This window comes from Pristiophorus japonicus, chromosome 8 (assembly GCF_044704955.1).
Source record: "Pristiophorus japonicus isolate sPriJap1 chromosome 8, sPriJap1.hap1, whole genome shotgun sequence".
NCBI lineage: Eukaryota > Metazoa > Chordata > Chondrichthyes > Pristiophoridae > Pristiophorus > Pristiophorus japonicus.
This window is the reverse complement of record NC_091984.1, coordinates 237,658,923-237,671,440: the sequence shown is the minus strand read 5'-3', so window position 1 is coordinate 237,671,440 and position 12,518 is coordinate 237,658,923. Positions and strand designations below refer to the sequence as shown.

At 52.5% G+C, this 12,518-nt stretch overlaps 1 protein-coding gene across 4 annotated transcripts in view; it reads left to right on the top strand.

The window, feature by feature from the left end:
* ulk1b (unc-51 like autophagy activating kinase 1) overlaps positions 1-12,518 on the top strand; it is a 133,993-nt gene that overhangs the window by 22,169 nt on the left and 99,306 nt on the right. For all 4 annotated transcript variants that reach the window (XM_070888138.1, XM_070888136.1, XM_070888139.1 and 1 more), the window contains exons 4-5: positions 10,273-10,305; positions 11,510-11,546. In XM_070888138.1, coding sequence (XP_070744239.1) covers positions 10,273-10,305; positions 11,510-11,546 — 70 coding nt within the window. The remainder of the gene's footprint in view (positions 1-10,272; positions 10,306-11,509; positions 11,547-12,518) is intronic.

Sequence of the window (12,518 nt, the reverse complement as noted above, 5' to 3'; positions counted from 1 at the left end):
CTGCCCCTGTACTCAAATCCCCTCGCTATGAAGGCCAACATGCCATTTGCTTTCTTAACCGCCTGCTGTACCTGCATGCCAACCTTCAATGACTGATGTACCATGACACCCAGGTCTCGTTGCACCTCCCCTTTTCCTAATCTGTCACCATTCAGATAATAGTCTGTCTCTCTGTTTTTACCACCAAAGTGGATAACCTCACATTTATCCACATTATACTTCATCTGCCATGCATTTGCCCACTCACCTAACTTATCCAAGTCACTCTGCAGCCTCATAGCATCCTCATCGCAGCTCATACTGCCACCCAACTTAGTGTCATCCGCAAATTTGGAGATACTACATTTAATCCCCTCGTCTAAATCATTAATGTACAATGTAAACAGCTGGGGCCCCAGCACAGAACCTTGCGGTACCCCACTAGTCACTGCCTGCCATTCTGAAAAGTACCCATTTACTCCTACTCTTTGCTTCCTGTCTGACAACCAGTTCTCAATCCATGTCAGCACACTACCCCAATCCTATGTGCTTTAACTTTGCACATTAATCTCTTGTGTGGGACCTTGTCGAAAGCCTTCTGAAAGTCCAAATACACCACATCAACTGGTTCTCCCTTGTCCACACTACTGGAAACACCCTCAAAAAATTCCAGATTTGTCAAGCATGATTTCCCTTTCATAAATCCATGCTGACTTGGACCTATCATGTCACCTTTTTCGAAATGCGCTGCTATGACATCCTTAATAATTGATTCCATCATTTTACCCACTACCGATGTCAGGCTGACCGGTCTATAATTCCCTGTTTTCTCTCTCCTTTTTTAAAAGGTGGGGTTACATTGGCTACCCTCCACTCGATAGGAACTGATCCAGAGTCAATGGAATGTTGGAAAATGACTGTCAATGCATCCGCTATTTCCAAGGCCACCTCCTTAAGTACTCTGGGATGCAGTCCATCAGGCCTTGGGGACTTATCGGCCTTCAATCCCATCAATTTCCCCAACACAATTTCCCGATCATTTGTTTTAGTGATGTTAATTGAGGGATAAATATTGGCCCCAGGACACCGGGGATAACTCCCTCGCTCTTCTTTGAAGTAGTGTCCTGGGATCTATTGATATCCACCTCAGAGAGCAGACAATGTCTCCATTTAACGTCACATCCGAAAAACAACACTTCCGACAGTGCGGCACTCCCTCAGTACTGCCCCTCCGACAGTGCGGCGCTCCCTCAGTACTGCCCCTCCGACAGTGCGGCACTCCCTCAGCACTGTCCCTCCAGACAATGCGGTGCTCCCTCACTACTGCCCCTCCAACAGTGCTGCGCTGCCTCAGTACTGCCCCTCCGAAAGCGCGGCGCTCCCTCAGTACTGCCCCTCCGACAGTGCGGCGCTCCCTCAGTACAGCCCCTCCGACAGTGCGGCGCTCCCTCAGTACTGCCCCTCCGACAGTGCGGCGCTCCCTCAGTACTGCCCCTCCGACAGTGCGGCGCTCCCTCAGTACAGCCCCTCCGACAGTGCGGCGCTCCCTCAGTACTGCCCCTCCGACAGTGTGGCGCTCGCTCAGTACTGCCCCTCCGACAGTGCGGCGCTCCCTCAGTACAGCCCCTCCGACAGTGCGGCGCTCCCTCAGTACTGCCCCTCCGACAGCGCGGCGCTCCCTCAGCACTGCACTGGGAGTGTCAGCCTCGTTTTGTGTGCTCGAATCTCTGGAGTGGGACTTGAACCCACAACCTATCGAGAGGCGAGAGTGCTGCCCACTGAGCCACGGCTGACAGGCTGTAATTGGGTCTAGTTGTCACATGAGCACCAATGTGCAGAAGCTGTGTTTACTTTTGGCCTGAGTGTTTTAGTCGCTCTTTATCTGACGCACTGAGCAAGCTCTGTGTCTCTGAGCCAGGCAGGCCTGCAAGCTGTTAACCCCTGCGCCCCGTGCCCTGAGCGGCCAAACGCTGTCTGTTTGGGAGATGGAGCAGATGGTTGGTGCGAGTTGTTACTTCACACAATGGCCTTGTACTTTATCTCTCGCTGGTGTCAGGCTGGTGGGAGCTGGATTTGGATTGGCTGGCCAGTGGGAAATGTCAACAGTTGCTAGGCCAGCTGGAGTGTGAAGAGATGGCAATTCTACCCTTCCCCAGTCCAGAAGCACGTTCCCTTCCCTTCCCTTCTCTTGCCCGCCAGGAGTTTTATTTGCTTCAGAGTGGGTACGCTCCAATATTGTCAGCTGCGCTCGCTAATCAAACCCAGAGTGATCGTGTGATGACCAAGATCACACGGTGCGCTTTACAACCCTTTCAATGGCATGAATTACATTCTTATTGATCGTATTTCCCTCTGCACTTGTACTGATTTCCCAGCTATCCCAGCTAAGCAATTACAATAACAACAACTTGAATTTATGTAGCGCCTTCAACGTAGCACAGGTTGGACCTCCCTTATCCGGGATTCCTCGTCCGGCACCACCCTTAGTCCGGCACCACCCTTAGTCCGGCACCACCCCTCGTCCAGCACCACTCCTCGTCCGGCACCACCCTTAGTCCGGCACCACCCTTAGTCCGGCACCACCCCTTGTCCGGCACCACCCCTTGTCCAGCACCACCCCTCGTCCGGCAACACTCCTCGTCCGGCAACACTCCTCGTCCGGCACCACCCCTCGTCCGGCACCACCCCTCGTCCGGCACCACCCCTCGTCCGGCACCACCCCTCGTCCGGCAACACTCCTCGTCCGGCACCACCCCTCGTCCGGTATGATTCCGGTGGCCGGGGGCACATGTGCAGAACACGGTCGACCGCCACCCCGACTTTGGGGGCCGCACCGACACTTCGGGCTTGCCCAGGGTGCTGACCTCCACCCCCTGCCCCCCCCCCCCCACTTCCCGACCTCAGGCTGCTGACCTCCTCTCCCCTCCCCCCTGACCTCGGGCCGCTGACCTCCCCTCCCCCCCCTCCCCCCGACCTCGGGCCACTGACCTCCTCTCCCCTCCCCCCCGACCTCAGGCCGCTGACCTCCTCTCCCCTCCCCCCCGACCTCGGGCCGCTGACCTCCTCTCCCCTCCCCCCGACCTTGGGCTGCTGACCTCCCCTCCCCCCCCCTCCCCCCGACCTCGGGCCGCTGACCTCCTCTCCCCTCCCCCCCGACCTCGGGCCGCTGACCTCCCCTCCCCCCGTCCCCCTGACCTCGGGCCGCTGACCTCCTCTCCCCTCCCCCCCGACCTCAGGCCGCTGACCTCCTCTCCCCTCCCCCCCGACCTCGGGCCGCTGACCTCCCCCTCCCTCCTGACCTCGGGCCGCTGACCTCCCCCTCCCCCCGACCTCGGGCCGCTGACCTCCCCCCCCCCTCCCCCCGACCTTGGGCCGCTGACCTCCCCTCTTCCCCCCTCCCCCCGACCTCGGGCCGCTGACCTCCCCCTCCCTCCTGACCTCGGGCCGCTGACCTCCCCCTCCCCCCTGACCTCGGGCCGCTGACCTCCCCCTCCCCCCTGACCTCGGGCCGCTGACTTCCCCTCATCCGGCAAAATCCTTTATTGGGCACAGGCCAGGTCCCGAAGGTTGGGAGTAAGGGCAGTTCAACCTGTAATATAATCACAAGGAGCCTCACAGGAGCAATTATCAAACTAAATTTGACTTCGAGTCAGCTAATGAGACATTAGGACAGGCGACCAAAAGCTTGGTCAAAGAGGTAGTATTTTATGTAGATCACTCACTCTAACCGAGGCATGAATTTCAAAGAGATGATAAATAGATTAATTATTTTTCTGTTTAAGTGTCACATGGCGCACTTATCGACGGAACAAAGCCAGATGTTAAGTTTGAAAGTGTTACGGGGTAGATTTGCTAACCTACTGCTCTCGGCGCTGGGCTGTGTGTGTGACGGGAGTGAGGTGGGAAACTCGGTCAGCCCCCTGATTCAAGGCTGGCCTCCATTAATTTGAATTCATTCGTTTCAAAGGACTCTGCTAACCTCCATGCTTACAGTCCCGGTCTAGAACGACTTGGATTTATATAGCGCCTTTCACGACCACTGGACGTCTCAATGCACTTTGCAGCCAATGAAGTATTTTTGGAGTGTAGTCACTGTTGTAATGTAGGAAACGCGGCAGTCAATTTGCGCACAGCAAGTTCCCACAAACAGTAACGTGATAATGACCAGATAATCCATTTTTTGTGATGTAGATTGAGGGATAAATATTGGCCCCAGGACACCGGGGAGAACTCCCCTTCTCTTCTTCGAAATAGTACCACTTGAGAGAGCAGACGGGGCCTCGGTTTAACTTCTCATCTGAAAGACGACACCTCCGACAGTGCAGCGCTCCCTCAGTACTGCCCCTCCGACAGTGCGGCGCTCCCTCAGTACTGCCCCTCCGACAGTGCGGCACTCCCTCAGTACTGCCCCTCCGACAGTGCAGCACTCCCTCAGTACTGCCCCTCCGACAGTGCAGCACTCCCTCAGTACTGCCCCCCCGACAGTGCAGCGCTCCCTCAGTACTGCCCCTCCGACAGTGCGACACTCCCTCAGTACCTCCCTCCGACAGTGTAGCAACCCCTCAGTACTGCCCCTCCGACAGTGCAGCACTCCCTCAGTACTGCCCCTCCGACAGTGCGGCGCTCCCTCAGTACTGCCCCCTCCGACAGTACGGCGCTCCCTCAGTACTGCCCTCCGACAGTGCAGCACTCCCTCAGCGCTGCCCCTCCGACAGTGCGGCGCTCCCTCAGTACTGCCCCTCTGACAGTGCAGCGCTCCCTCAGTACTGCCCTCCGACAGTGCAGCACTCCCTCAGCCTGAATTTACGTGCTCAAGCCCCTGGTGTGGGATTTGAACCCACAATCTTCTGACTCAGAGGCGAGTGTGCTACATAAAAGAAGCAGCAGGAGGAGGCCATTAAGCCCCTGGAGCCTGCTCCGCCATTCAGTTAGATCACGGCCAATCAGTAACTCAAGGCCATTTTCCCACCTTTGTGCTGTATCCCGTGCTGCTCTTACCCAACAAGAATCGATCGATCTCAGTCTGGAAAGCTCCGACCTATTGTCCCCCAGAATCCACAGCGTATGGGGGGGGGGAGAGACTTCCAGTATTCTATTAACTTCTCCTCCAAATCGTGGCTCCCCTGACTCACAGTACTGAATGGGTTTGCCTACGTTATCTGCCTGGTGTTGCTTTACACTGGGCAAGAACAGAGGAGGAGATTATAGGTTATTATCAGAACTCTCGTCCAATGTTCCCTTGAATTTCTTTGGGGTGTGTGGTCCCTTTAACGGGCTGTGCGGCCCAAATTCCCGATCATGCGCGGTGATTTGGATAGTCGGTGAGCGACACGCGCGGGACCACCACAGCGCTGCACAGCCGCGCGGCTTAATGGGAACGTCGCTCTGCTCCCTGATTTCTTTAAAAAATCCACTCCAATCTCGCTGACAGCTGCAATTATGGAGCTTCGCTTCGTAAAAGAAAGACTTGCATTTATATAGCGCCTTTCACGGCCACCGGACGTCTCAACGCGCTTTACAGCCAATGAAGTACTTTTGGAGTGTAGTCACTGTTGTGATGTAATTTAACAAATTTAATCGTAACTATTGCTGCTTACATTCACCTGATCAGTGCATAAGAATTAGGAGCATTCCGCCCCTACTGCGCCATTCAATACGATCAAGGCTGACCTTCGACCCCAACTCCATTTCCCGCCCGAGCCTCATATCCCTTGATTCCCTTAATATTCAAAAATCTAACGATCTCAGTCTCAAATATATTCAGAGACTGAGCCTCCACAACCCTCTGGGGCAGAAAATTCCAAAGATTCACCCCCCTCTGAGTGAAGAAATTCCTCCTCATCTCAGTCCCAAATGGCCGACCCCTTATCCTGAGACTGTGACCCCTGGTTCTAGACTCTCCAGCCCGGGGGGGGGGAAACATCCTCTCAGCATCTGGCCTTATCGTAGAATAAAGCAGCTTAACGATTCAAACCGAGCTTCACCTCACCTAGTTTAACTCGGTCTACTCTCGGAGAGATTGAACATCGGCCTGGACCTTGAGGAGGGGCTATTGTGATGACCCCCTGTTGGGCTGTCAGTTAATTAGGGCTAGGGCGAGTGTGAGTCTCTTGTTGTAAAGGTAAGGCACGCAGGCTGCTTATCGGAAGGACTGGCGCTGGCTGAACATCAGGAGATATCTGCAGCAGACCTGTTTCCATTAACGGGTCACCATTAGCCCTCAGTATCTCACTGCCCGACTGCCCAGTGTCTCTGCGTGAGGTTGGACAGCCAGTGTGGGGGAGGGGGGGTGGTGAGGGCAGGGTGTGACCTACGAACCCAATCCTGCCTTCCAATGGGCACTTTCCAGTGGGCCACTGAATAACAATTAGGGATGGGAACCCCCACAACTATTAATGTTGCTATCTGTCTCTCTCTCGCCAATCCCTTGGAACACTTGTATCAATTCTACTGCTAACCTGCCCAAAATTCCCTAATCCCGCTTGTCCTGCTCCGAGTGCCTCAGTACTACACCGGTTGGTGCATTCGCCCATCATCCTTGCTTTCAAATCCCTCTACGGCCTCGCCCATCCCTATCTCTGTCACCTCCTCCAGCCCTATATCCCTCCGAGATATCTGTGCTCGTCCAATTCTGGCCTCATTCCACCATTGGCGGCCGTGCCTTCTGTTGCCTGGGCCCCAAGCTCTGAAATTCCCTCCCTAAACCTCTCCGCCTCTCTCTCCTCCTTTAAGACGCTCCTTAAAACCAACCTCTTTGACTAAGCTTTTTGTCAGCAGTCCCAATATCTCCTTGTGAGGCTCGGTGTCAAAGTTTTGTTTGATAACGCTCCTGTTGAAGCGCCTTGGGGCGATTTACAACACTACAGGCGCTATCGAAATGCTAGTTGTTGTTGTTGAGACGAATCAAACCCTCTAACTCCCCTCACCCCTCACCCCTCACCCCCCTCCCCTCCGTATAATATCCAGTGGTCAATAACTACAAGAAGAGCTGCCCCAGAGAGTGCGGCCTGACCTTGCATAGTACGTTCTGTGCGGAGTGCAGTGTGGCAGGTTCCTGGGATGTGTACACATTGAGATAAGTTAACACTGCCACAGTCTGTTATAAACCGGCCTGTTTAAGGGCTGGCCCGATCGAAAGCTGGCTGAATCGTTTGCCCTGCGCTGGCCTGCCCTTGTGTCAGACTTTTCTTTACCCTAAACCCCCCCGAGAGAAGGATTTGCTTTGTGGGAAACATGACAGTGGAGGGAATTATCCCCACAGCTTCCTGTTTACCCAGCTTGGCCTCTGCTACAATAGCAAAGATGGTGTGGACTGGAGTTCATCCAATTAAAATCGCTGACTAGCCACAGATGTGGCTACAGTGATGCTGTTATAGTCACAAGAAGTAATTTTAGAAGAAAATGCTTCACCGTGACGCAGCTAAACGCATTTCACATGTGTATATTCACTTAACATCGACCGCCATTCAGTAGCTAAGGGAGTAAACCACTCAGAACACTCTCACACTCTGCTTTTCCTCTCACCTTACATTACAACACTGACAACAGTCTAATAGTACTTCATTGGCTGTAAAGCGCTTTGAGACGTCCGGTGGTCATGAAAGAAGAAGACTTGCGTTTATATAGCGCCTTTCACGACCACCAGACGTTTCAAAGCGCTTTACAGCCAATGAAGTACTTTTGGAGTGTAGTCATTGTTGTAATGTGGGAAACGCGGCAGCCAATTTGCGCACAGCAAGCTCCCACACACAGCAATGTGACAATGAGCAGATAATCTGTTTTAGTGATGTTGATTGAGGGATAAATATTGGCTCCAGGACACTGGGGATAACTCCCCTGCTCTTCTTCAAAATAGTGCCATGGGATCTTTTACATCCACCTGAGAGAGCAGATGTGGCCTCGGTTTAACGTCTCATCCAAAAGACAGCACCACCGACAGTGCGGCGCTCCCTCATGCTTGACAAATCTTCTGGAATTTTTTGAGGATGTTTCCAGTAGAGTGGACAAGGGAGAACCAGTTGATGTGGTATATTTGGACTTTCAGAAGGCTTTCGACAAGGTCCCACACAAGAGATTAATGTGCAAAGTTAAAGCACATGGGATTGGGGGTAGTGTGCTGACATGGATTGAGAACTGGTTGTCAGACAGGAAGCAAAGAGTAGGAGTAAATGGGCACTTTTCAGAATGGGAGGCAGTGACTAGTGGGGTACCGCAAGGTTCTGTGCTGGGGCCCCAGCTGTTTACACTGTACATTAATGATTTAGACGAGGGGATTAAATGTAGTATCTCCAAATTTGCAGATGACACTAAGTTGGGTGGCAGTGTGAGCTGCGAGGAGGATGCTATGAGGCTGCAGAGCGACTTGGATAGGTTAGGTGAGTGGGAAAATGCATGGCAGATGAAGTATAATGTGGATAAATGTGAGGTTATTCACTTTGGTGTTAAAAACAGAGAGACAGACTATTATCTGAATGGTGACAGATTAGGAAAAGGGGAGGTGCAAAGAAACCTGGGTGTCATGGTACATCAGTCATTGAAGGTTGGCATGCAGGTACAGCAGGCGGTTAAGAAAGCAAATGGCATGTTGGCCTTCATAGCGAGAGGATTTGAGTACAGGGGCAGGGAGGTGTTGCTACAGTTGTACAGGGCCTTGGTGAGGCCACACCTGGAGTACTGTGTACAGCTTTGGTCTCCTAACCTGAGGAAGGACATTCTTGCTATTGAGGGCGTGCAGCGAAGGTTCACCAGACTGATTCCCGGGATGGCGGGACTGACCTATCAAGAAAGACTGGATCAACTGGGCTTGTATTCACTGGAGTTCAGAAGAATGAGAGGGGACCTCATAGAAACGTGTAAAATTCTGACGGGGTTAGACAGGTTAGATGCAGGAAGAATGTTCCCAATGTTGGGGAAGTCCAGAACCAGGGGACACAGTCTAAGGATAAGGGGTAAGCCATTTAGGACCGAGATGAGGAGGAATTTCTTCACCCAGAGAGTGGTGAACCTGTGGAATTCTCTACCACAGAAAGTTGTTGAGGCCAATTCACTAAATATATTCAAAAAGGAGTTAGATGAAGTCCTTACTACTAGGGGAATCAAGGGGTATGGTGAGAAAGCAGGAATGGGGTACTGAAGTTGCATGTTCAGCCATGAACTCATTGAATGGCGGTGCAGGCTAGAAGGGCCGAATGGCCTACTCCTGCACCTATTTTCTATGTTTTTATGCCCCTCCGACAGTGTGGCACTCCCTCAGTACTGCCCCTCCGACAGTGCAGCACTCCCTCATTACTGCCCCTCCGACAGTGCAGCACTCCCTCAGTACTGCCCCTCCGACAGTGCACCGCTCCCTCAGTACTGCCCCTCCGACAGTGCAGCGCTCCCTCAGTACTGCTTCTCCGTCAGTGCAGCACTCCCTCAGTACTGCCCCTCCGACAGTGCGGTGCTCCCTCAGTACTGCCCCTCTGACAGTGCGGCCCTCAGCACTGCACTGGGAGTGTCAGCCTAGATTTTTCTGCTCAAGTCCCTGGAGTGGGACTTGAACCCACAACTTTCTGACTCAGAGGCGAGAGTGCTGCTCACTGAGCCACGGCTGACACTAACTTCGTTCGACATGACTTACCCATTCCAGATCAACGCAGGTTCTCTCTCTGATCAGCTCAGTCACTCTGTTCCTTATAACACATATTAGCAACTTCCTCAAAGACCCCACTCTGCTGATGCTGGTCTGTGTGAGGGCTGCTTGCTCGGCTGAGGTAACAGACGGATAGCTGACGGCACAAGTGGACCAATAACCCAACACCAGTCCGTGCCCACCACAGAGGAGGGGACAAAAGTGCAGGTGAAAGCATTAGATCAGGTGGTTTAAAAACTCCTCGTAAACTTTACTCGACCATAGATTGCCCAAGGCATTGTCCGCGGATAGTTGATAAATAAAAGTTTTTATTTCTGCACAAAGTGGTGCCAGAGTTGAATGAGAGATAGACTTCAGAAGTTTATACAGGCACAGACATAATGAGCTGAGTGGCCTCCTTCTGTGCTGGTAAAATGTCTGTGATTCACTCCACGGAACCAGCCTAGTGGTCAGAGCCTGTAACTACATTGTGACGGTTGACATGACAATAGTAAATGCAAAATTTTACAGAGCAGTTTACAATGGGAAATGCTCAAAGAAAAGTCTGACCAATAATCGTGACATCAGGAAGCAAGGTCTGTGGACCAGTTGCGGGCAGCTTACACAAGAATATAATGCATCAAAATGCTATCATTTCTAATGCTTTTTCTTCCATTTTACAGGAGATGGCAAACTCCGTCTATCTGGTGATGGAGGTGAGTTTCACAACGTGTCCTGGGTCACTTGGTGGGTGAGATGGGTTAGCCAATGTGTCCTACATAAGAACATAAGAATTAGGAGCAGGAGTCGGCCATTCGGCCCCTCATGCCTGCTCCATCATTCAATGAGATCAGATCTGATCTTCAGCCTCAACTCCACTTCCCCGCCCGATCCCCATATCCCTTGATTTCCCTAGACTCCGAAAATCTATCGATATCAGCCTTGAATATATTCAGAGACTCAGTGTCCACAGCCCTCTGGGGCAGAGGATTCCAAAGATTCACCACCCTCTGAGTGAAGAAATTCCTCCTCATCTCAGTCCTAAATGGCCGACCCCTTATCCTGAGACTGTGACCCCTGGTTCTAGACTCCCCAGCCCGGGGGAAACATCCTCCCTGCATCTACCCTGTCGAGCCCCCTCAGAATCTTGTTTGTTTCAATGAGATCGCCTCTCATTCTTCTAAACTCCGGAGCGGATAGGCTCATTGTACACAATCTCTCCTGGTAAGAGATTGTATTGGGGTCACTTGGTGGGTGAGAGTTTATGAATTATTGCTCCGGTCCAAAGCTCCCTGTGGCAGGAATACATGTTGGGAATTTGGCACACACACTCTCAGGATGTATGGACTGGCGAGAGAGATGCACTGATTTCCCCAGGATGCGTTCCCACCACACACCGCCTTGTGCCATGACCACGAACTTGTAAACACCTACTCCGCTAGCCCGGGATTAGCTGTCTGTTCGTCCTTTTTGCGCTGGTGAAAGGATTTTCTTGGAATATAATGTGATTTTTATGAACGCGTTGCCAATTGTTGAGATACTTGCGACCTGTATCGGTGATGTTACTGTGACACGGTCCCGCCACATTGCTCCCTCTGCTCTCTATCGGAGAGATTTGAGAATAAGCGCATCGAGTGCCTCCTTACCCCAGGTCTGGATCCTCATGTGCAATGCCAGAGGAGGTCGACTAATACGCGATCGGTGCAAAGCAAGACTGGCGGCATTGAGATCCGATTAATTGTTGTACTTTGTTCAGAGAATAGCTTGGAGCGCGGATATTCTTTTACAACTGATTACAGACTGGGCTTGCCCCGTCTGATCTATTTTTACATTGTATTGTAGCTGATGAACAATTTGAGATTGTGTCAGTCCTGTAGAATGTGCCTTGATTCACTCACCCCCTGTGTTTGTGTTTTCCAGTACTGCAATGGTGGTGACCTTGCTGATTATCTGCACTGTAAGTCTGCAATAGAGCTTTGTAGAGTGCTAGAAATCAAGCTGCTACTGATTGTCCAGGTGTAGAGACGATTATATTCGGAGTGCCTTTTGCTGACTGTATTTACTCAGCATCGATGGTGGTAGACTATCACCTGTATATTTAACTCCTGAACTGGATAGATACAGAGAAGGACTTTTCACAACCCCAGGACGTTCCAAAGCGCCTCTTAGCAAATGAAGTACTTTTGAAATGTAGTCACTGTTGTAAGGTACAAAACACGGCAGCCAAAATGCAAGCTCCCACAAACAGCAACGTTTGATGTCCTCATTCGAAAGACGACTCCTCTGACAGTGTGGCGCTCCCTCAGTATTGCCCCTCCGACAGTGCGGCGCTCCCTCAGTACTGCCCCTCCGACAGTGCGGCGCTCCCTCAGTACTGCCCCTCCGACAGTGCGGCGCTCCCTCAGTACTGCCCCTCCGACAGTGCGGCGCTCCCTCAGTACTGCCCCTCCGACAGTGCGGCACTCCCTCAGTACTGCCCCTCCGACAGTGCGGCACTCCCTCAGTACTGCCCCTCCGACAGTGCGGCACTCCCTCAGTACTGCCCCTCCGACAGTGCGGCACTCCCTCAGGACTGCATTGGGAGTGTCAGCCTAGATTTTATGGAGTGGGACTTGAACCTACAGCCCTCTGACTAAGAGGCGAGAGTGCTACCCACTGAGCCACGGCTGACAGCTGAATAATACTGTCCACCACCGACAGGGAAGGGGTGTGCTGGGTATCCGGTCTCAGGTGTGCAAGATCGGAGCCTTAGGTTCAGTATATGTTTCTTGTGCTGATTATCGCCCTGCCGCTTTCCTACCCACCGTCCTGACCTGCCCCCCGGACCCGCCCTCCCCCCTGCCTATTCCTTCCTGGGGTACGATTCTATGGGCTGGAAGGACCATGCAGCATGTGTGAGTCTTAAGCTCTTGAGCATCCCAACTCTATC